We start from the raw sequence: 24,521 nt of genomic DNA, 5'->3' as shown, positions 1-24,521 counted from the left end.
TTTTCCACCATCTCCTTTATTTTTGGCAATATTCTAAGACAAACTAACCTAACCACTTCTTTAGCAAATGCTACTGTAATAGTATGTTGTGATATATATACAGAAGTGTCTAGACTTATGTAAAGGGACATGTAACAGGTTTTTTTCAGTAAGATTATTTGTATTTGTTTTTAGGATCTTTCCACCAGATCCTCAAGCCACTGTGGAACTAAACCATGCAGGTGAGAACTTCAGTGTATGTACGTACGTGTGTATATATTAATAAATGTATTAATACAGGAATATAGGTATATACGACAAAACGTAATATACTATCTAATATATTGATATATTTGCTACTATTGCTGCAAATGCTTGTCATAACTCCGTTCTGTAACATTTATTTATTTTATTTGGTTTTAGGGACAACAGAAGAACCAAGACATCAAAACGTAATCACTAAGTAAGTTTGAAATTAAATTATTAAACAAAATGCTGATTTTGTAATAGTCCCAAACCTGTTTTCAGCTGTCTAATACTAGTAATATTGATTTCTCTGCATTCTTTCCTAAATTTATTTTAAAATGGTTTCCCACTCCCCCAAACAAATTATGTCTAGAGGCGCCCTTCACTTCTCTGTGCCATAAGATTTGTTTCTAAACTATGCATCCATACTGCTTCCTATACCAATATATGCCTCATTGCACTTAAAGCACTCTCTGCTTTACCAGTTAATTGTTCAGGCTATACATTGTTCTCCCTCCCACACCACCCTTGTGAGCTGGGTACTCAATTTACTGACCTTGGAAGAATGGAAGGCTGAGTCAACCTCAAGCTGGCTACCTGGTCATGAGCAGAGTTTTGTACTGCAGTTTAATGGCATATTTGGCAGTGAACAGCCTTATATGAAAATTATATAATTCTGCAGCATGAAAAATGACTGGATTATTCTATTTTTTTTCTCTCACATCACATTTTAAAATATCTCAGAAACTGCAGGAATTATCAGTTTCAATAATTTGAACATATCCACTGCTTAGGAAGCTTCAGTACATTCCTTTGGAGTTGAAATAATGGTTTCACTCATACGACTTTTCCAAATGTATTAAACATTCTAATAGTATTTATTCTTTAGTTGCTGTAATTTATAAATATACTGCCATACATTCAGCACTTAAATCTTCCTCTTAATGTTTTTTCCTTGTTATGTTGAAAGTATGGTTTTATATACAAACCATGGCCTTGTTTTATTTTTAGAAATGAAGAACTAGAGGTTGTCCCATGTGAAATCACTGGTAAGTATTAAACCAGTATTACTTGAATTGATTACTGTGCCCAAAATCTTTTAGGGAAAAAAAACGTATGGAATGTTCCCTCTACTTTTCATCCCCATTGGGTGTAGCTCCGCCCCTCACATGTGGGACTCCCCCCCCCCACGAAGTTCTGTCGTGACCAGAACCAAAGGGGCAGGAAATGCTCTCTTTGAGTGTGCGGAGGAGGAGGAAAGCTGGGGGGCAGAGTCATGCACACTCGCACAGCTGTGCACCTTAGAGGGAACCTTTCACATATGGAACAAAAATCACGCAGATGGCTCCTCCTTCTCCGGTATGGTGTCCTTGATGTAACTGATTATATATTGGTTATAAAATTTGGCTGCAGCTGATTTTGCAACAATGTGTGACAAACACAGTGTTCAACAAACACTCTGCCAAAGAGAGGAAACGGTGTGATTACTTTTGCATGTGCAAGTTTCTCCAAGAAGGTTCTGTATAATTTGTTTTGCTTGAAGAACAATTATTACTTGCGAATAGTAAGAAACACCAAGCAGGCAGCAGTGAATTTTCTAATGCTCAGGTCAGATTTTAACACAGAATTTGGTCATTCAGAAGTTAAAAGAGTAATTCTCTTCTTAAGTAGGAGAAAATTTCTAAGTTTGGGATTTAAATCATATATAGGCTGTCTGTGGGATAAATAGCTCGGGAAAGGAGGCTGAAAGGAGAATGAAGAAGAGGTTGTGCATTAAAAGAAGACAATCTGTACACCAATAAAGAATGAAGCTTGAGGGGAAGGGAATAGATGTCTGAAGGAGGCAGGTGAGAGAGGGAAAGGGCCGTTTAGAAATTTTACTGAAAGAAACATTAGGAGGGCTGAATTGTAGCTGAGGTAAGGATAGGCTTTGGTCAAGGATAGAAGAGTTAAAAGAAATGTGGAATATAGGAGGCAACAATACCTGATGTGGCATGAATCCTCTTCAGCTCTGAGAAACTGCAACTAGGGGAAAAACTGTATGACCTCTGGAGGGAGAGTATAGACACAATTGTTAGAAATGAGGTATGAAAAATATTCAAGGAGCTTATGTGTGGTACATCTGCAGCCTGTCAGAAAAATTCTGTTAGTTGTAAATCTTACTATTCTTGCATTGGTGATCTAGAATCTTAAGCTATCAACAAAAGCCAATATTTGTTTGTTTGTTTCTTTCCCACCTTTTTCCTAAAAAGGACTCAAGGTGGGTTGATGAGTCTGAGTGTCATCTGTCAATTTGAATATGACCATCAGTCCTTTGGCTGCAGGTTTCTAGTTTCAGTTTGGCTTTTAAAGGTAGCATGCCATGTTGACCAGGAGCAGATATTTAACTTTTTTTCCCCCCTTCTGAAAAGGAATGAATACTTTACTTCATGCTCCCATCCAGACACCTTTGCAACAGATGGAGGTAAAAATGAGATTTTTCTTTCATTAACATAATCTAGATTATCAGTTTTTGAAGAATGTAATAAGATAAAGATATACTTCCTAAAACAGAATATTCAAGTTACTACATTTGACTTACACATATTGTCTAGAGCAGTGGTTCTTTTTTTTAAATGAACTACAATATATATATATATATATAAAATACAGTACAAACACCCCAAACCCTCCCCCCTTTGAGGACAGAGATTCAGACCTCATTGCATCCCAACTTTTCCAAATTCCAGAGAGCATTGAAAGCAAAAAGAAAAACAAAGCCCATCAATCATTTTGCCCTATCTCCAGATAAATATTATAACTGAAATTACTTGCCCATTTTATCATCGTCTCCTTTATCCTCTCGTCCTCCAGTTCATATTCCAATAAGTATGTATAAATTTTCTTTATTATTTTCTCATCGGTGTAGATCCACAGTTTATCTACCTGTACTTCACCTTCAAAAAAGCCCAAATTTCTATCTTTTCTATATCTTGATTCTAATTTATTCAATGACCACCAATCTGTTGCCACCCCTAGTTCCTCTAATTCTTGCTTACTTTCTATATTTTGTTCTGTGTTAAGTAATTCTTTGTAGGTTAACAACATCCCTTTCTGCTTCAACACTTTCATCATAAAGGCTTCTATAGGGACTACCCATAATGGAATTTTCTTGTGTGTTTGTGCTTGAAATTCCACACTAGACCCAATGCTTTCCTTACAATATGTTCCATAAAGTGTGATTGTTCCTTATATTTCCCATACCACACATATGCATGTCAGCCCATGCTTAAGTCATGATCTTCTAGTTTCAGTAATCTTTGGTTTACCAGAGTTATCCATTCTTTTATCCATGTCATAGCACACGCCTTAGAATATAATAACCAGTTTGGTAGTCCTACACCTCCCCTTTCTTTCAAGTCCTGTAATAGCTTAAATTTTATTCTTGGTTTCTTAGTCTTCCATATAAATTTGGTTGTCAGGTGATCCAATTCTTTAAAATATTTAAAATTTAATAATATTGGTAGATTTTGAAAGAGAAATAAAATTTTAGGCAAGATCATCATTTTTATCGTTGTAGTTCTTCCCATCAATGATAGTTGTAGCTTACTCCAGTCTTCCAGGTTCTTCTGAATTTCCTTCTGTATTCTGAGATAGTTCTCTTTCATTAAGTTGCTGGGTTTTTTGGTGATGACTCCTAAATATTTGATTTTTTTGTACTACTTCAAAATTAATTTCCCTCAACAGTTTTCCAATTTCTTCTTTATGTTTCTAATCATAACTTTTGTTTTTTGATAATTAATTTGGAGACCTGCCACTTGTCCATAATCTTCTATGATTCTCAATACTTCCTCTAGGTCTCCCTGAGGATTCTCAAGTACAGTGGTGCCTCGAATAGCGAGTTCCTCTATTAACGAAAAAACCAAATAACGATGTGGTTTTTGGGGCATTTTTAAGACTTGATTAGCGATTTTTCCTATGGCGATTTTTGAATAGCGATCTTCGGGACCGCGCTTCGAATAGCAAGTTTTTTAGGTCCCGTTTTCGATTAGCGATTTTTAAAACAGCCGCGAGAGCGCTATTTTTAAAATGGTTTAAAGTTAAGGTTTAGGGCAGGCTTGTCCAACCCGCGGCCAGTGCAATTTTTTATTTTTAAAGAAATTCCAAAGTTTCAAGTTACACTGCCGGCGCATGCGGCCGGAATGTGGCCAGGGCATGTCACAACAGTAAAGGGGGAGAGAGGGGAGGAAGGAAGGAGTGGGAGGGGAGGGGACAGGGGGGGCTGCCTGACTGCATTGCGTCGTCCCCGTCAATAGGTGGACCCCCTCCCGGCCCCATAAAGCCGCCAGAGTTGAAGCTGGCAGCCTCTGCTGTCTAAGATCGCAGCTGCTGGTAAGCGTGCTTGGAGTGGGGCTGCAGAAGACGGCTAGGGCTGCCACCCCATGCGGCCCAAACCAAATGTATGTGTGGCCCAAATCAAATTTTCATCTTCTCATGTGGCCCAGGGAAGGTGAAAGGTTGGATACCCCTGGTTTAGGGTTTGAAATGTTTCAGATCGTAAAGTGCACTGAATAAACCCTTTGTTAACCCAATTTGACCTTGTTCTGACTCTTTGTTAATTTGTTGTGGAATTTTTTCCCTCCTTGAGATGCATTGAATAGGTTTCAATGCATTTCAATGGGGGAACGGCGTTTTGAATAGCGAGGTTTCCTACGGATATTTTCTATTAGCAACAGCAATTTGTTCCTATGGGAACGGATTAGCCAGCTTTCAATGCATTTCAATGGGAAACCGCGTTTTGAATAGCGAAGAAATCCGATACAGTGGGGTCTTGACTTGAGAACTTAATCCGTATTGGAAGGCGGTTCTCAAGTCAAAAAGTCTGTAAGTCAAGTCTCCATTGACCTACAGTGCATTGAAAACCGATTAATCCCGTAACAGGCCGTTTTTGTTCCCTTTTGGTTTTTTTCTGGTCTGTAAGTCAAATCTCAGTCTGTAAGTCAAACCTAAATTTTGCGGCCAGAGAAGTCTGTAGCTCAAAAAGTCTATAAGTCAAGCCGTCTGTAAGTCAAGGGTCCACTGTAGCGATTTTTTTTGCAGAACGGATTAACATTGCTATTGGAGGCACCACCGTATTATTACCAGATCATCTGCATAAGCTTGTACCTTAAATTCTTCGCCTCTAATTTTTAGTCCTTTAACTCTTTCATTAGCTCTTATCTGCCTATTTGGGATTTCCAGTGTTAATATAAATAAAAGGGGATAACGGACAACCCTGTCTTGTGCCTTGTTCAGTTGATATACTCTCCGTTAAATTCCCATTGACCTTAATCTTGGCTTCTTGCTTAGAGTATATTGCTTTGATTATTTATAGAAATTTTCCTTCCACTCCCATTTTCTTTAGTTGTAACATCATAAACTCCCAGTTGACATTATCGAAGGCTTTCTCTGCGTCTAGAAAAATTAGCATCATCTGCTTTCCTGGATGTAGTTCATAATATTTTAAAATGTCTATTATTGTCCTTATGTTTAATGACAATTTCCTTTTGGGGAGGAAACCTGTTTGGTCTTTATGTATTATTTCTCCCAATATTTCCTTTAATCTTGAGGCCCAGATGGTTGTAAAGATCTTATTATCAACATTTAGTAGAGAGATTGGTCTGAATTCTTGATTTTGTTCTTTACGGTCCCCTCTTTATGTATTAATGAGATGTGTGCCTCTTTCCATGTATTTGGTATTACCCCCTTGGACTCAATATCTTCGGTTAACTTCTTACATTGAAGACTTAAGATTTCTTCAAACGCCTTATAATATTCAGCTGGTAATCCATCTGGTCCAGGGGATTTCCCACTTTTCTGTTTTTTCCAAGCCTCTTGAATCTCCTCCATTGTGATTGATTTGTTTAATTTCTCCAGTTGTTGGGAGTCAGGCTTCCATTTTGGAGATTTGTTCAAGTACTCCATTTGCTTCTCCTACTCTACTTCTCTTTTCTTATAGAGGCCAGCATAGAATTTTACTATTTCTTTTTCAATCTCCTTTTGCGTATAGATTTCCTTCTCTTGCTTATCCAATATTTCCGTAATTCTTGTTTTCTCTCTCTGTTTTTTATTCTATATGCTAACCATCTTCCTCGCTTATTTGCATTCTCAAAGAAGTTCTGTCTCGCAAAATTTATTTTTTTCTCCATCTCTTCTTGTTCTAACAGATTAATTTGGTGCTGTAAAATAGTTATCTTATTCAGTAAACTCTTGTTAGTTGGGGACTTCTTTAGTTCCGTTTCCTTCCTTTTTAAGGACATTATCAAGGTATGATATTGTTTGTTCTTCCTTTTTTTTCTTTGTATATTATATTCTATTGTAGGGCAGTGGTTCTTAACCTTGGTTACTCAGGCGTTTTTGAACTGCAACTCCCAGAAACCCCAGCCAGCACAGCTGGTGGTGAAGGCTTCTGGGAGTTGCAGTCCAAAAACACCTGAGTAAACCAAGGTTAAGAACCACTGGTCTCGGGGACAAGCATTTTGTGAAACTGGTAACATATTTAAGCTAGAGTTGTTTGTTCATTTCTGCTGCAGTCATGCATGAAACACTTTCAGCCTATAGTGTTTGTTTCCTGGAAGTCTATGAAATTTCTGTGGGACTTGTAGAATTTCTGTAGGAAGAGTCAAGCATGTAAGTCTGACACCTTCCTTATCTTGACCATCCCCTCTCCTGACATTCATTTTCCCTTTGGTAAAGAGTGAATCAAAGATTTTCATCCCTCTCTCTGCATGGAAAATACTGTACTCTGTTATCTCAGAGTGGAGTTAACATGAGCATCCCACCACCACCCCACTTTCAGTCTCAGATTTCCAGTGAATAATGTGAGTGAGGTGGGGAAATCTGCTGTTTTCTCTAAGGTTGGAAGGAGCAGCAATATTCCTGGCATACTACTTGTCTCTCCAGCTAGAAGAGGGGAGGCTGTCTCTTTAACTATGGTAGGAAACTTTGAACATTGGAACTAGGCTTTCGAAAGGGAATAGACGTCTGTGAAACCAAGGGCAAATTTTGCATTGTAACTAGCCAATAAGGCAAACTAGGCATTTCAGTATCTATAAAAATCCCCTGTTAAGCTATTATGTTTAACTCTTTTTTTTTTTGCTGTTTTTAGGTTTTTTATGCAAACAGTGGTCTAGAATGGAACAAAATAGATAAAACACTAATCTTTTCAGAAGAAAATGAAATGGATATGACATCTGGTCACACTATACTGATTACCCATGACATTAAAAACTGTCAAGAAAATGACAACAGTGGAAAAATAGACTTCAAATCATTTTCAGATGATTTAAAATCAAAGAAGGAGGCCTCACAAGTGAATAAATTCAACTTCTTCAGTGGTCCTACATTTATGAATAACACCTGCTCATCTCAGCACAAGAGAAAAAGTGAAAACACACAGAAAGTTAACTTTGGTGACTTTTTAAAAAGTTTGAAGTCCACTAAACAACTTCCCACACTGACTGCTGATATTGTTGCTTCTGAGGATAATGTATTGCGGGAGGAAAATAATACGATCACTACTTCTAAAGGACTAAATGATCTTAAGCGAAACTATTTAAATCCTGTTTTATCTAATAAGGGCATCTCATTTGCTTCAAAGCAGTTAAGATTTCAAGAAATGAGTCCACCTGCTCAAGAGGAAAGTGTGGAAATGTTTACTGCTAACAGAGAAAGAAGTTTGCCACTTGGAACTAGCGTATGCAGTATTGTGAGTGAACAAGAAAATTGCAGAAGAGATGTTTCAAATTATCAAATTGGTGTTCAGCTGGACCCAAGTATGTGTATTAATGAAAAAACTAAGAATACAACAGAAACCAATACTAACCTAAAGAATAGTATTATGGCAACCAAGAATGATAACTCACTGCCTTGTTACAGAACTAGTACCATGGCTGTGGCAACTGGATCTGTCACTTCTATGCCTGTTCATTCTAAAGATGCAACAACTACATTTTCGAGAATCTCTACAACTATGGAACTAACAAGGAATGACACACGTTTAATATGGGAAGACAGTTCCAAGAAAACATATCCTATTCATGGAGATCCTGAAAAAGGGAAGACTGATGTTTCCAAGCTTGAGAGAACAACTTGTAGGGAGGACTGTATGGACATTTCTACAAATTATTTTCTAAAAAATACTCAGTATTCTATATTCTCCAATGAAAAAGCTGTTCCTAACGAAGAGGTTACCTGTAATAATATGGGACAACTAAATCAAAGAATAAAACCTGTTCCTCAGGTGTCATGCCTTCCTGAGAAGAAGGAAAATGATTGTTTCCATTGTGATGAACCACAAAGATCATCTGTCGTCTTTTCAAAAAATGGAATCTTAAATAGCAGTTTTGTTTCCAAGAGTTCTAGAAAGCAAAGAGAGAGTCAGATTCTTTCACCGACTGATGATGACAGGGCTCAGACATCAGAAATACACAGTAAAATTAATAGCACAAGCGGGCTTTCAAACAATACAATATCTTTAATTCCTGAAGATAAAACTGCTACACCCATTTTCAGTCAAAACATGGAAATAACTAAATGCACAACAAACTCGACAAATAACAATCCAGATGTTGCTGAATTCCAGAGAATGCCACAGGAAGAGTGGGAAACTAATACAAGAAGTGTGACCAGATCAGATAGCAATAAGACTGTTGTATTTTCCTTGACAGGATACAATGAAATGGAGATTACCAAGAGCCACACCGTACCAGTAAACTTTGATATGCAGCAATGTGGAAGAACTGCTCAACCACTCTCCTTACAACATATAGATAGAACTGTGTACCATACTGATATGGATGAAACAAAAGCCATAACTGGCATAATAGATCAGCCTATGGAAAATGCCAGAAGTCCAGAAATGCACAAAGAGATTAATGAGTCTGTTAGAAGGACATTGACTGGGTCAACCAAGGATAGAACTACTGTATTTTCCCTCAGTGATGAGAATGAAATGGAAATTAGCAGAAGCCACACAGTGGCGCTAGATCATAATGCTGTCACCCAAGGTGAGCATATGGACATAACTAATCCAGTTGTTAGTCTAACTGATAAATCCCTGAGAAATGCAACTGACTCCATTGCTGTAGTAGAACAAAAAGTAAACCCTGGTAAGAGAATAAATGGATTGTCTAGTGGAAAGATTATGCATTCCCAGAATGAAGACAATGAAATGAAACTTCCAGAGAGCCTTTTGGTGACAGTAGAGGGAGCTCCTCAAACACTGTCCTCACTTCTGCCAGAGAAAACCATGTCTGTACATAGCAGTATGGCAAAAAGTAAAACCATACCTTTTGTTGTAGCAGATAAAACTGTGCTCTTTATGCACAACAATGACATGGAAATAACTAAACCACTAACATGCATATCTATGCAGGATAATGGTTCAAAGAATATGGAATGCAGCATACAAGAAACTAGCAAGAGAATTTTATCAGGAAAATCCAAGGAAGAGAAACCTATACAATTGCAGGAAATCAATGATATGGAGATTACAAGGAGCCATACAGTAGCAGTAAACCATGATATTCTCCAGCAGGCCCAGTTAAATACTCAAGGGCTGATTTCAGCTCTTGTAGATAAAACAAATACGCCTGTACTCAGTAGTGGCACAACCATAACTCAATCTACAGTTCCTGTTCCTGTAGATAAAACTGTGTTATTTATGCACAATGACGACATGGAAATAACAAAATCAGTATCAGATGCATTTCTGAAAAACAGCTTTTCTTCATATTTGCCACAGAAGGGAAAAGAGGCTAAAGAAATCACATTGTCGGGATCAGTTAAAGACAAGTCTTCTGTTCTTTCACTGTGCAATGATGAAATGGAAATTACAAAGTGCCATACAGTGGCAGTTAACTATGACAGTTTTCCCAAATGTGAAAAACTTCCCCAAGACCTGTTTTGTCAGGATAATATAGACATTACAGAATCTCATACTGTTTCTGAAAACACTAAAGAAAATTTGCATAAGAATGCCACAGAACTTGGAAAGCATGCTGAATGGGACCTTTCTTCAAAAAGTATGGTGGCATTAGCAGTAGTTGATATGAATGTCAGTGAAAAACATATAATTTCACTTGATTGCAAAAGAAGCATACATAACCTACCAGATAGCTATGACAAGCCCCTTTTTTCTGTCACATCTTACCAGGATGGCACAAAAGTCACTAACTTGCCAACTAATACTGTCGATAGTGGGGATCTGGAAGAATCTGAGAGAAACAAAATGCCAAATAAAAGTATACAGCAAAATTTGATTAAAGTACTTCCCCTTGTCTATGGTGGAAAAACAAAAGATACAGAATCTGCAGAAAATCACACCGTTTCTATATATGGCTCTAATAACAATGTGCCTGATGTTGAAAACCAAGTACAAAACTCTTTCACAAACTCAAGAGGTGGTGAGAATATGGATGTGACAAGAAACTACACAACAGAAATTGAATGTATGCATATAAATAATAATGAATGCTACTTACATTCCCAGGCCAAATCTAACTCTGAATTTTCTGCTTCAGCTATCACATGTGAAAAGAAATTAAATATTTCCCAAACTGTAAAGGATAAATATTCCACTTGTTCAGAAACAGAGATGCTACTTATTCCCCAAGAGCAACATAATTTCTTGAAAATTAAAGATAACCAGCTAAAATCCAGCATATCTGAAATTAATGATTTTGGAAAAGATGCTACATTAAAGGCTGTTTCTAATAAAGAAAATGATTTTATGTTTCCAGTTAATATGCAAAACTTAGATCCAAAGTTATCTGAAGAAACTTTCCATGATTTAAACACAAATAGAATGTACATACCACTGAGTGAAAACAAGAATTCAAAAGGTGATCCAAAGAAGTTGTCTTGGCAAAGACACGAATCCCCTGGAGAAACTAGTGATCTTTCAGATGATGGCAAAATAACTAATAGTTATGAAGCTATGTCTGGTGAATTGAATAACTATAGCAAGGATTGGCAAAATTTAGAATCCCTTCCCGTCAACACATTTCCTTCAGAAGAGAAGCCCGTCCTTTTACCTAAAATATCTGGTGCTGCCAATATCTGTTCAAAGCGTAAAGATAGAAGGAAGAAGTCAGAGCCTGATTTAATCTGTCAAGATGTAGAATCCTGTTTGGGGGATGCATTGCCAGAGCTGACAGTGAAATCAGATAGTCCTTCAGTTTTGAAGGAGGATGCTAAGGAGTCCAATATTTCTTCTAAAAAATTGACTAACACTGGTTTTACTGAAAATGCTCCTTTCAAAGTACCCATAAATGCAGTATGCACAAATAGCTGTGAAATTAAAAAAGTACCCTTAGGTATCTTTCCACCTAAACTGCCAAATAAAAGAAAGTCTTCTCTATCTAATGCAGAAGCCATTGACGCCAAATCAGAAAAGAGAACAGAAATTGATGATTCACAAAACGGTCTCATTGTTAAAAGTCCATCAGATAAAATTGCAAGCTTGAGTCCATCCAATTATATAAATGAAGAGTTGCTTCCTGCATATGTAGAGGAAATGGATTCTGATGAGTCTCTAAATTGTAATGTATCGGAAAAGGTTTGTGAGGTGATAAAAGAAAAAGAGATTGCTGAAAAGGAAGGCTACCTATCTGAAATGTATGAAACTAATAAGAGGCAGAGAGTTTTGAATGAAGAGGAGGAACTTCAAAAAGAAAAAAAATTCAAGGGAAATCAGGACTTGAATGATGCTGCAGATTTGCCGCAGGTGGGTATAAGATGACTAATTTGGTATATAGTTACTTAAGTTTGAATTGACTTCTGTTCATTACAGAATGAAGTACATATATGATAGTAGATATTGTGCTAAATGTTGATGTGATGTAGTTCCTGTAAATTCAGATGGTCTTGTAGTGATTATTACAGTATTTTACTTGTCATGCTATATTGTTCTTTGGGGATTAAATATTTATTGTAACAAAGTTTTGTGAAATCTTAAAGACTTAAAAAAATTGACCTATGCTCCCCTGGATTCCAGTCCATTTCATCAAATATAAGTAGTCTGCAGTCCACAGAAAATACAGGTTAAGTAAAATTTGGTAGTCAGAAGTGTCGTAAGACTTTTGTTCCATTTGCTGTAACAAGCTAACATGGATATTCTAAAAATAATCTGTTATATGATTAACTTATATGGCTCTCTATTGTAAGAGTAACTAAAGGAACTGAAGTAACTGATAAGGAACTGAAGTTTCATTTTCCTAAAGCATGACTCAGCAACGCATGGTGATACATAGCTGTGCACCTATTTTTGTGGCCCCTGCAGTTTCCCCTTTCTTCCTGGAAGAAATTTTCTTTGGCTAAAAGTTAGAGAATTGTTTCTGGAAATGCAATTGTATTTTAAGCCAAGTTTCGTAATCACTGTGTGCCTCACTTTGCTTTTCAAAAGTTTTGTAAAATTTTGCTTTAAAATAAGATTCTAGCCATTTCCAGTTTTGGTGGGAGGTAGTGGGCCCCATACCCTCTGAAGTAGCCAATTGCTTTTCTTTACTACTTGTCCTTTTAATTTTTAAAAATTTATTTTAAAAAGAGAGGATATTAATGAAAGTATGTGAAGCAGGGGGGAGGTACTGGTGGTACAAGCAAAAGTGGCCTTTAAAGAAAATTTTGAAGAACCTGTTTTTTAATAGCTTTTTCTTTAATTTGGTTTCTGTTATGATGAATCACCTACTATTGTTAGGTACTGTCAAGTTCTTCTGAGTTATGGTGAAACAAGGTAGTATTCAAGGAGTGATTTACCATTCATATGCACATAGAGAGAGAACAAGAGAGAGAGAGAGAATTTCCATGGCCAAGCAGGGAATTTTGCTGTGCTTGGTTTTATTACACAAGGAGTTTTTACAAACTTCATTTGGGTTTGAGGCAATACACAGACATTAAATATAAATATAGCCTCTAATGATGAGTATAGTTTAGTGAACACCCTTATTGTGGCTTCCACCCTCCTGCCCCTTTGCTTGACCTTCAAGCCTCAGAGCACACAAAGGCAAACTCTCTCTCCTTTTACGCTTGCTGCCACCAGGTGATCTCTCACCATTACTTCAGAAAGATTCAGGTCCACACTTCAAATTCTTTTAAATTAAACTTTGGTTTATTGATTACAGAGATTCATAAATAACTTCAGTAGCTAATCACATCTAAATTTCCCAAACTACACACTCTATTACACTGTCTGGCTTTTCTCTCCTGCCTGATTCTCTTACATTTCTCTCTAACTGACTCAATCTCACTTAATCTCCCCTCTGACTCTGCCTCTCAGCGATATGAATATTCATAAACCATTACATAATACAAGAACCATAGATCTAATAAAAGGAGAACGCTACACTTATTTTTCAGATTAAGGTTTATGACACTTTAGGTTGACCAATATAACTGGGCAGTTGTATTTAAACCTTCTGTGTAAATTCTATTGTAAAAATTAATTATAAATAGAATATGCTGCATATTTCTGTGTCTCACAACTACTCAAAAGTCCCACTGAATTTGTTGAGACTTACATTCAGATAGGCTGCAATCCCTTATTCTTCTAACAAGCTTCCTGAGAATTTAACAGCCTTCTGCATAATATGCTATCATAGATAATCTAATAATTTCTGTTGATACACAGCAAAGTTTAAGAAATACTTTGCTAGGTCTTGCTTATCAAATATATATTGAATAATTACTGTTTTATTTTCAGTCCCATGTGAGCGCTATGGTAACTCATAAACAAGCAAAAACCTTTAAGGGTAAAAATGTTCCAGAAATGTCACTGGAGAAGACAGAAAGCAGCAACAGCAGCTCTTTAGGTTCAGTTAAGGCTGATGCAGACTTCAGCAGTAAGTATCCTTTCTAACCTAATTATTTTCAGTTCAACTAACCCAGTAGATAAAGGAGCTCTGTAATACTGTGTATACAGTGGTGCCTCGCACAACGATGTTAATTGGTTCCAAAAAAAAAAAAACGTTCTGTGAAACATCGTTCTGTGAAACACCATTTCCCATAGGAATGCATTGAAAACCGGTTAATCTGTTCCAATTGGAACGGATTGCAGTCCTTAAGCGAAAATCCCCATAGGAAACATCGTTGAGGGAAACACAGTTCCGCAATTGAAATGCATTGAAGCCGACTTAATGCATTTGAATGGGTTTGCGAAGTCCCTTTTCGCTCCTGTAAAAGTGCCTTAAACTGTTTGAAAAGTATTTTAAATGCTTGCAATCGTTAGCCCACCTCCTGAAACCTATGCAGACTTAATTTGGTGTTGTTCTGAGGCGTCCTTAATTTTTGGTGATTTTTTGTTTTCTCCATTGAAAGCCATTGGACAGTCCCTGCTCTTGGGCAGGGAGAGGCCTTAATTCTTTTGGAGATGTGTTGGCACAGACTCCTGCTGTATATGTTCCCTCCAATCCCATTGATACATGGGCCATTAGTAAAAATTGGGCAAGTTGATATAATACTATTGACCACATGGTGGCCATGGAAACCTTGGTTTGCCTCCCTTCTTCTAGCAGCCAAGGATAATTTTCAGTTCCCAATTGAAAAGGGCTTATTAACCTACCAAAATAGGATTCTCCACCCAGACATTCAAAATCTGAAGTTGACTGCTTGGAATATTTGTCGGGTATAAGAAATATACAGTCAACCCTCGACTTACGAACAGTCCTAGTTACAAACATTCTGACTCTGATAGGAAATTATTGCCTCGACTTGTGAACTTTGCTTCAAGTTACGAACTCTTTTCTTTCCTCTTTTTTTAACCTAAGTAATCTTAGGTTAAAAGGGGAAAAATTCTGCCCCTAGTGGTAGGAACGGATTAACCGGCTTTGCATTAGCTTCGACTTACAAACCGCCCCTCGACCTAAGAATCAAAACCAGCCAGAATGGATTAATTGGTTTTCAATGCATTCCTATGGGAAATGCTGATTCGACTTACGAACCTTTCGACTTACGAACGTCCTTCCGGAATGGATTAAGTTCGTAAATTGAAGGTTGACTGTACTTTCATGTGCTAGAAAGTCTTCTATATTATAAGGCAACTTTATAAATCTAAATGGCTGAGACAATACCTGTTTCTTTGAATGTGGTGATGTTATTTCTACTACATCTGAAGGAATCTGGTCTTTCAACAATGTTCTTGAAGATCTATTTTATTGGCTATCGTGTTCAATCAGCCAATAAATCATCCCTCTTTCAAATGTTTTGCACACCCTGCTGTGTTTCCCCGAAAATAAGAGAGGATTTTTGCTCCAAAATGCATTAGGGCTTATTTTCAGGGATGTTTTATTTTACAGTCATCTCATTTTCTGGTTGCTGCACAATGCTGCACAGTTGTGGAGGGCAGGGTTTCACTTAACTAGGGCTTATGTTTTGGGTAGGGCTTATAAGCATCCTGAAAAAGCATACTAGGGCTTATTTTCAGGGAAACAGGGTATTAAAAACTTTCTTAAGGGTTTGATGAATGCCTTTCCTGAAACTAAGCTGCCAGCAATGCTGTGGACTATCTTTGATGTTTCAAGACTTATGCATTCTCCATTTGAGCCCTTGCTACTACAGATTTAAGACTTCTTATGAAGGCTCCTTTCTTTGTTGCAATAATGCCAGCCAGTGAATTGTGTGCCCTAAGGTCTGATGTGCCATATATTCAGTTTAACAAGGACATGGTCATGTTATTTCCATACATTGTTTCTTCCTAAGATAGTAATACTGTTCCATTCTTCACAACCAATAGTGTTACATCTTTTTACCAAGATCTATGGTTACAATTAGAGAGATCATTGCATGTCCTAGATAAGGGGTCTCCAAAGTACAGCCAGTGGGTCACATCCATTTTATCTGGCCCATTCCTTTAACCTCGTGCATGCAAGGGGGTGGTGCATGCATGCGTCCAGGCACCTGTGGAGGTGGGTAGGGCATGTACATGCCTGTTCCTTCAGCCTTCTAAGATCTTGAAAGCATCTGGTGTGATCCTCAGGGTAAAAAATTTGGAGACCCCTGACCTAGATATTAGAACAGCATTGGTGTTTTATGTATCTAGAACAAAATAATTCAGGCAGAGTAAGTATCTCTTTGTTTGCTATGAGGGACCTCATAAAGGTCTTCTTGTCTCATCTCAGAGATTACGGTAACTAAATGAGTGGCTAATTTGATTCAATTGGCTTATGACATTGATAAAGCTCCATAGCCTGGCAAGCCTTAGAGTCATTTCTATAGGCATGGGGCAGAGGTAACTTTTTTTTTTGCCTTGAAAGGTATACCATTGCATTATATCTGTAAATCTGCTCTCTGGCCTCAGCCTATGATATTTGTTAAATATTATAAGCTGGATCTCTGTGCTCAGAGAGACGCTTCTTTTGACAGAGCTATTTCATCTTCTGTGACACCATGATTCCCATCTTCCAGCATAGGTGCTTGCTAATCAACCAAGTTGCATGAATCACAAAAGACCATGAAAAAGGAAGACAGGTTACTTAATTGAAACTGTGTTTCTTTGAGTGCTCTCTCCCATCTCCCCATTAGTCACAGTTTTTCCTGGTGATAGTGGACAACTTGGAAAGTGAGAAGGGGGGCATGTATAGTAGGCTAGGGAGAAGAAGAAAGCACTGGATATGCAGATTATAGGAAGATTCCAGTGGTGTACCATGCAGGTGCTCTAACCTAGACATGTGAGTGCACAGAATGAATACTCAAAGAAACACAGTTACAGACAAGTGACCTTCTGTTCCCTGTGCTTGCCCTGCATCTTCTTAATAAATATTGGATGTGTTTAGTTTTTAGAGAACAAAAACTTCACTGTCTATATTGTTCATATGTTTATAACTTTCTGTGCTATGAATTCATATATATATATATTTCCTCCTTGTTAATATCTCAGTGATTACAGGATTGCCAGGACCAGAAATACAAAGGTTAGAGATTTTGTCTGTGATATGTTTAAGAAATGAAAAGCAAAGGTTTTTTTAAAGCACTTGGCGGATCGAATAGTTTTTACTTGGCATTGATCTGTTGTGGATATTTTGTTTAAGTGTGAAACACAATTTACTTGTTCAGCAGATTTATGTTTTCTTCTCAGTTCAGCGGAATACTGAAATGGAAACTCAGCTTCTCTTAGACAGTATTTGTGAACAAAATTTGCGGGAGGTATGTTAGAAGCTTAACTTTCTTAATTCCCTTTGCTGTCAAGAAGTGTATTGTCAGAGTTACTGCTTGCCTTCCTTCTTGAGTTCAAATGAGCATCATTTCCTGTTTTAGAAGAACAGTTTAGACATTTTTATTCCCATAAGCTTTTTGGGCGAAATCCAGTGCAGCATCTTTGAGGCTTTCTTCCCTTTCTCCTCCACTTCTGTGCAGTATTAAAAACCTGTTTGACTGGTTTCCAGCCCCTAAACAAGTTTTAGCATATACAGGAAACTGCAGTGGGAAGGGGATGACCCCTTCTGAATCCACTTTCAGAAGTTGCTTGTGAGAGGAGGAATATCCATGCCTATAGAAATGAATTTAGTTCCTGTCTGCTTTTTGTTTTGCATTTCTGCTTATGATATTGTTTTTTATCATTTAAATTTAAAACATAAAAGTTCTAAACAAATAGTTCTTAAAAAGCTATAAGCCTATTTTAAGTAGTTATGCTTGGATTCTACTTTCAGAAACTGCAGGAAGGTACTATAACAGTCCGTGAATTTTTCACACTTCTTGAAGTCCATGTTCTGATACAAAAACCTCGCCAGAGTCAGCTCCCATTCAAAGTAAGTGTATAAGCTTTCAAATTTAAGTTTAATAACATAGAGTACTCATTCGCCCATTATCTCAACTATGTGGTAATGGTAGCTTCCACTGAATAGTCATCTTCTTTTTCACCATCCAACTGTTTGCTGGCAAAATTTAAAATAGCTGTTGCCTCAGTTTGTAAATAAATTTGATGATTCATCCCTGCTGATGGTATTAGATCTTAAGCAGCTTTTGGTACACTGGATCATGGTATATTGTTGAGGAGAATAGAGAAAGATCTGGGTCTAGTGGTATTTGTTTTTCCTCTGCAAGAAGACCTAGAAAGTTTTTGTGGAAAACTAATTATCAGCCCTTGGGTATTGTGTGGAACTCCCCAAGGCTTGGTCTTAGTACCAGTGCTAAACTAATCCAGCAGATACGTTCACTTAGAAAAGGGAACTTTTCTAACTTCTTATTTTTGTGAAATATGGGACCTGTTTTTCAGCTAAATAAGCACTCATGTTCATGTGCAGTTCCCTCCAAATTCTCATGTAGATATCTGACAAAATATTTAATTGATCAGTTACTTAACTGTTTTATCTTAGTGTGATTTCCTCAGTTCTTGCCTTGCCTTATGTTGCTGCTGTTTTTTCTTTTTATTATACATGTGGACCTTGAAAACTCTTTGTAAAATTAAAACGAGTCTATTGTCAGATCATTTATGTTGTTTAGTCATTAAGTCGTGTCCGACTCTTCGTGACCCCATGGACCAGAGCACACCAGGCCGTCCTGTTTTCCACTGCCTCCAGGGGTTTGGTCAAATTCATGTTAGTAGCTTTGGTGACCCTGTCCAACCATATCATCCTCTGTCATCCCCTTCTCCTCTTGCCTTCACACTTTCCTAACAGGGTCTTTTCCAGGGAGTCTTCTTATTTATAGTTTTGGTGTTATATACCATCAATATGCTGATTACACTCAGCTATATTTTTCATTGACTAATCAGCTGGAATGGCCATAGAAGTTTTTATTCATTGTCTGGAGTCCATGGTCAAGTAGCTGTAAGTTAACAAATGGAAGTTGAATCCATGGTTACTCAGGAATTGATAAATAAAACTGTCACTTCTCTAAAGGTAGATGTGGGGGCAATTGCCCTTATGAACTAGTTAAGGAGCTTGACTATTTTGTCAAGCCCAATGTTTCTCCTGAAGGAACAAGTGGCAGCTGTAGCCATGTCAATGTTTTCCCCTCTGTCCTGGTCATAAAACATTCCTCTTACTTGGAGGAAACCAATATAGTCACACTGATCCATGTTAATGTAAATTCAAGATTAGGCAACTACAGTGGTGCCTCGCTTAACGAGTGCACCGTTTAACGAAAAATCCGTATAGCGATCCCCTTTTGGGGATCGCTATACGGATCAGCCCCAATCACCGCACTCGCTTTGCGACGATTGGGGCTCCGGCGGCCGTTTTGGAGCCGCCGAACAGCTGATTGGCGGCTCCAAAATGGCCGCCGCATGACCCGAAATGGCCCCTATCAGCGTTTTCGCGCCCTCCCCTTGCTAAGCAAGGGGAGGGCGCGAAAACGCTGATAGGGGCCATTTCGGGTCATCCAGCGGCCATTTTGGAGCCGCCGATCAGCTGATCGGCGGCTCCAAAATGGCCGCCGGAGCGAAAACATCGCTGGAGGGGGTAAGTTTAGACACTTATTGGAACGCATTAAACTAAGTTTAATGTGTTCCAATAGGTTTTCCTGCCCCGCACAGCGATGTTTTCGTATAGCGAAGGTTAATCCGGAACGGATTAACCTCGCTATATGGGGCACCACTGTATAATTTACTCAATGTGAAGGCAATTCAGAAGTTTCTGAATTTACTGGCATGTATTTGATGCCAGTTACATTGGCTACCGGTGATTTTTAAGGCTAAATTAAAGTTACTGGTTATTGCTTTTGAAACATTAAAAGACCTCATTCCTGACACACTAGCTGGATACCTTCTACCCATATGAGTTCTTGAGCTAATTCAGGTCATCCAGAACATCCTTTTAAAGATGGCAACTATATTAAATCTGATCAGCTTGAATATACAGTGGTGCCTCGCATACCGAGCGCACCGTATAACGACGAATTCGCATAGCGATCCCTTCTCCGGGATCGCTAATGCGGAGGCATAGCGTCCTTCCATATGGAGAAAACTCGCTTACCGAAGGGTGCCAGGAAGGAGCTGCCGCCGCCGCAAGAGTGATGCGGGGCGGCGCTGGCCGGGAAGAGGAAGGCAGGCTGCAAGGCAGGCAGGCGAAGGGAGGGAAGCCGCGCGTTCGCGCGTCCTCCTCCTCGTCCTTCTCTTGCCGCCCCCAGGGACGAAAGCAGGCTGCAAGGCAGGCAGGCGAAGGGAGGGAAACCGCGCGTTCGCGCGTCCTCTTCCTCCTCTCTTCCTCCTCGTCCTTCTCCTGCCCCCCCCCCGAGGAACGAAAGCAGGCTACAAGGCAGGCAGGCGAAGGGAGGGAAGCCGCGCGTTCGCGCGTCCTCCCCCCCCCACTTTCCCTCTTCCTCCTCGTCCTTCTCCTGCCGCCCCCAGGGATGAAAGCAGGCTGCAAAGCAGGCAGGCGAAAGGAGGGAAGCCGCGCGTTCGCGCGTCCTCTTCCTCCTCTCTTCCTCCTCGTCCTTCTCCTGCCGCCCCCAGGGACGAAAGCAGGCTGCAAGGCAGGCAGGCGAAGGGAGGGAAGCCGCGCATTCGCACGTCCTCCCCCCCACTTTCCCTCTTCTCCTCCTCTTGCTGCTGACCCCCCCAAACCTCCTACAGAGTCGGTCGATCAGCTGTTTGGCGGTTCTAAAATGGCCGCCTGACGCGCGAAATGTCCACATGCAGCGTTTTCGCGCCCTCCCCTCGCTTACCAAGGGCGCGAAAATGGCTGCTGCTATGGAGGAAACCTCGCTGAACGGTAAGTTTAGGGCCAATTAGAACGCATTAAACAATGTTTAATGCGTTCCAATGGGCTTTTACATTCCGTTTAGCGATGATTTCACATAGCGAGGATTAATCCGGAACGGATTAACCTCGCTATGCGGGGCACCACTGTATTAGGAAAGATGTTTTCATGTTACTGCCTCAGTTAGAGTGAGCCCCAGCATGATATATCTGCAGAGATTTAGGAAAGAACGTAAGGCAGAATTGTTTGAGTAGACTTTTGGATGTTGTGAAATTCTTATTTCACCAATTGTCATGTAGTAGAACTTCTGGCTGAGTTTATGGTTCATTTCAATTGTGTTCTTACCATTTATTTGGTGAAATATTTTGTTATTAGGTTGTTACACATATTTATATGTGTAATGGCTGTTGAATTATAATGTACACCATTCTGGGTGTCTTTGAACATAAGAATATCAATGTAAACAAAAAGTAAATGTTTTTACCAAATGTTTAATGAGATTATTCAGTACTCATAAATAATATTCTATTAGTTTGTGTAGTCATTTCAGCCAACCTACATCTTCATTACTGAACCTGACTGAGCCAAATTTAGTTATTTCTTATGCTATGTCATGAAGAAGTTACTTTGCAAAATAAAACCCAACTGGTCTCTTTGAAACTATTGCAACAAGACGGGTACACTGAAGCTCAGACTCTTCCTGCCACGTATATCATGTATTTTAGATTCTTAATGTAGAGAACCTTATTGGGCTTTTCTTTTTTGTAGTATGAAGTCAACACACTTCCTACCCTGGAAGATGAGATTCTTAGCCAATACATATATCATCCAAAGTTGCAGGCTTATGAGGAAGACTGTCAGGGCCTCTACAAGACAATAGAAGAGTAAGATGCTTGCAATTTTTTCAAAATAAAAATATATTTTAATATGTAACAGAAAGACGATAGGAATTGTAATAGAATAGGTACTGTATTCAGCTGCTGTCTTTAATATGGTTTCGTGACAATTGTTATAAGCAGCTTTACAAGCAGTTATGAAGAATGATATTATGATTTTCTGCCCTGTTTAGAGTATGCAAGTTATCCTGATCTGTTTTCTGTATCTGTCTTTGACCTTTTCTCTTAATCTTCCAGGATGCAATAAATGCACTTGACCATATTTGTTACCAGGGTCCTCATAATTTTATTCATTTTATTTCAAACAGTTGAATACCCTCCACTGTATTACTTGGTGGTAAATCAGGAAGAGCAATTGAAACATTTTTCTTAAATGTATACCCTTTTCTGTGAAAAATGGCACTTAAGTTCGTTAACATAAACTCTGTTTTAAAAAAGAAATGAAAATCCAAAGTAGATTTTTTTAAAATGCAAAAACACATTGAACCATCGACAAAACCTTTCAGCTATACCCAGTTTAAATGCCAAATGTTTATCTGGATGAAATATTTGCTCTGGTATTTGAACATGTAAACAGCGGAATTGAATGAGACAGATGTAACAGGTATTTTGGATGATGACGGGAGCCAAGAACATCTTGGTAACTAAAGATAAAGGATAAATTGTAGGCTGAATGTGCAGTTGAATAATATGTGTTCACTTTGCAGAAAAATTGGGCTGAACCCCTTGTGACATGCCCCTGTGTGTCTCCAGATTATTTCACTAGCCTGAGGCCCACAACACATTCCCTCCTTTATGTTGCCACCAGTTGATCTCTGTCAACAATGTTCAGTTAAAAAGACTGAGGTCCATGCTGATTGTAAAGTTTAACAAAAACAGGTTTATTGGATACAGTTCACTTAAACAGGTTCTTTAAAGACTTTAAAGTACTGTATTCAGTAGTTTTGTAATCACTTGTTTCACTCTTAACTCTCTATAAGTTCCACACAACTGCATCCCTTAACTCCTCACTCTACCACACTCTCCAACTCCCACAGACTAACTTTTCACTTCAGACTCGCATCTCTGTCTGAAACTGACTAACTCACAAAACTCTCCTTCTCTGCCTCACCCTTCCCTTCTAGTTTCTCTGGCTCCGCCTCCCAACAGCTCCCATTGGTGTATGCAGATAACCTCCTACATGAGCAAGAGCAGGGTGATCACCACACCCCTTAAACACATTTTTTTCTTTTAAGAGTTCAGATAATTTATGCAAATAACACATTGGCCAAAATTCTGTTGCTTAGTGTAGTAAATTGTACTAGAGTAGATTCATTCAATTGTTGATTTAGCAAGTTAACTGTAAGTTCCATTGATTTAATTGTGCCTACTGGAGTTGTGTGTTACTGTGCTAAAGTGAGCACAGTCAGAGTAGAACTATTCGTGCACATAGTAAAATTAATTTTTCTTAGAAGAAACAAAACAGTGGAGGGGGGAAGATCTTATTTCAGATTAGATTCTAGAAACTCCTGAAGAAAATATACTTACTAATACTATACTTAATGATATTTCAGATTAAAGTCACATGCAGTTGACCAAGATAAACTTCTGGTGAATGTCCATAAAAGTCTATGGGAAGTAATGAGAACCTGTTCTGATGAAGAGGTATGGACAGCTATTTTGCACTAATGTAGTCATTACATTAGTGCTTCAATGTTGCAGTTTTTACATTGCTTTTTCTGTGTTTGTTTATCCTTCTGTTGCTCTTTGTGCATTAACTGCCCTTATGTACTTGCTATTTTTAGAACAAAGGTCTGTTCCTTTGGCTTAGTTAATTTTCTAAAAGAAACAAAAAACCAAACATACATACACAGCTGAGCACCTTTACCAAAATAAGCTTGATGTAATGCAAAAAATGAAGAGTTTGGTCCATTTGGTGTTCAGAAGTAGCCGGAGTTTTCTGATGTCAGTAATACAGAATGAGTTGTCCATCATTTGGCTATAGATGAAGAGAAGTAAACATAGCAAAAGAGGGAATTCTTTAGTGGAAGAATATCAGTCAGCCTGGAAATAGACATAATGAATTGACTGTCCATACCAACATAATAAACTGCAACAGGTCCGATTTAATTTGGGGGGGAGAAAAAAAAATTAACACCTGTAACAAATCTATATACTGAATGGTACGTGTTGAATGTGGTATAGTTTGCTTAAGCTGTTTGTGGTATAAGCATGACAGTTCATTACAGACATACACTGGGAGTACCAATTAGCAACGTACCTCTTATTTTCAGCCCCAGGGGGTGGGGGTCCACCTCTCTTTCTTGTGGCTTCACCCCTACATGCGCGCACAACTCGACACCCCACGCACTGGATTCCATCATGACCTGAACCTCGCGATTGCTGCACGGAGAAAGAGAGCTGCATGGAGGGAAGAGGAGTCATGCATGTGTGTGCCAAGCTTAGTGGGAACCTTGCCAATTAGGCTTACTTTTTCTAAATATATTGTTTATATTTTAAGTAATAAGAACATTGTCTGAGAGAACGAGGCTTTTCATGAACTTGCTGTGATGAGGGCTTTTTTCACAGCAACCTGTAAACTACACTTTAGATTTGCACAGAATCCTTCAGAAAGTTGCATTCATAGGCACATGCCATTTCTGATTTTAGAACGTTAAACCTGGGCTGGGGGACCCTGCTGAATGGGGGACAGTGCAGTATCGGAAGCTAAGAGGGAAGAAAGGGAGCCCTGTTATTTGGGCAGAAGGATCCA

General features: G+C 38.6%; 1 protein-coding gene across 1 annotated transcript in view; it reads left to right on the top strand.

Moving 5' to 3' along the window:
* KNL1 (kinetochore scaffold 1) overlaps positions 1-24,521 on the top strand; it is a 48,464-nt gene that overhangs the window by 7,386 nt on the left and 16,557 nt on the right. The window contains exons 6-15 of the mRNA XM_020795768.3: positions 175-221; positions 403-442; positions 1,237-1,274; positions 2,637-2,689; positions 7,352-11,971; positions 13,943-14,081; positions 17,312-17,379; positions 17,883-17,981; positions 21,642-21,757; positions 23,323-23,413. Of these exons, the coding sequence (XP_020651427.3) occupies positions 175-221; positions 403-442; positions 1,237-1,274; positions 2,637-2,689; positions 7,352-11,971; positions 13,943-14,081; positions 17,312-17,379; positions 17,883-17,981; positions 21,642-21,757; positions 23,323-23,413 (5,311 nt within the window). The remainder of the gene's footprint in view (positions 1-174; positions 222-402; positions 443-1,236; positions 1,275-2,636; positions 2,690-7,351; positions 11,972-13,942; positions 14,082-17,311; positions 17,380-17,882; positions 17,982-21,641; positions 21,758-23,322; positions 23,414-24,521) is intronic.

The sequence above is a fragment of the Pogona vitticeps genome, chromosome 1 (assembly GCF_051106095.1).
Source record: "Pogona vitticeps strain Pit_001003342236 chromosome 1, PviZW2.1, whole genome shotgun sequence".
Taxonomy (NCBI): domain Eukaryota; kingdom Metazoa; phylum Chordata; class Lepidosauria; order Squamata; family Agamidae; genus Pogona; species Pogona vitticeps.
The sequence above is the reverse complement of the archived record's forward strand: the minus strand, read 5'-3'. Positions and strand labels throughout refer to the sequence as shown.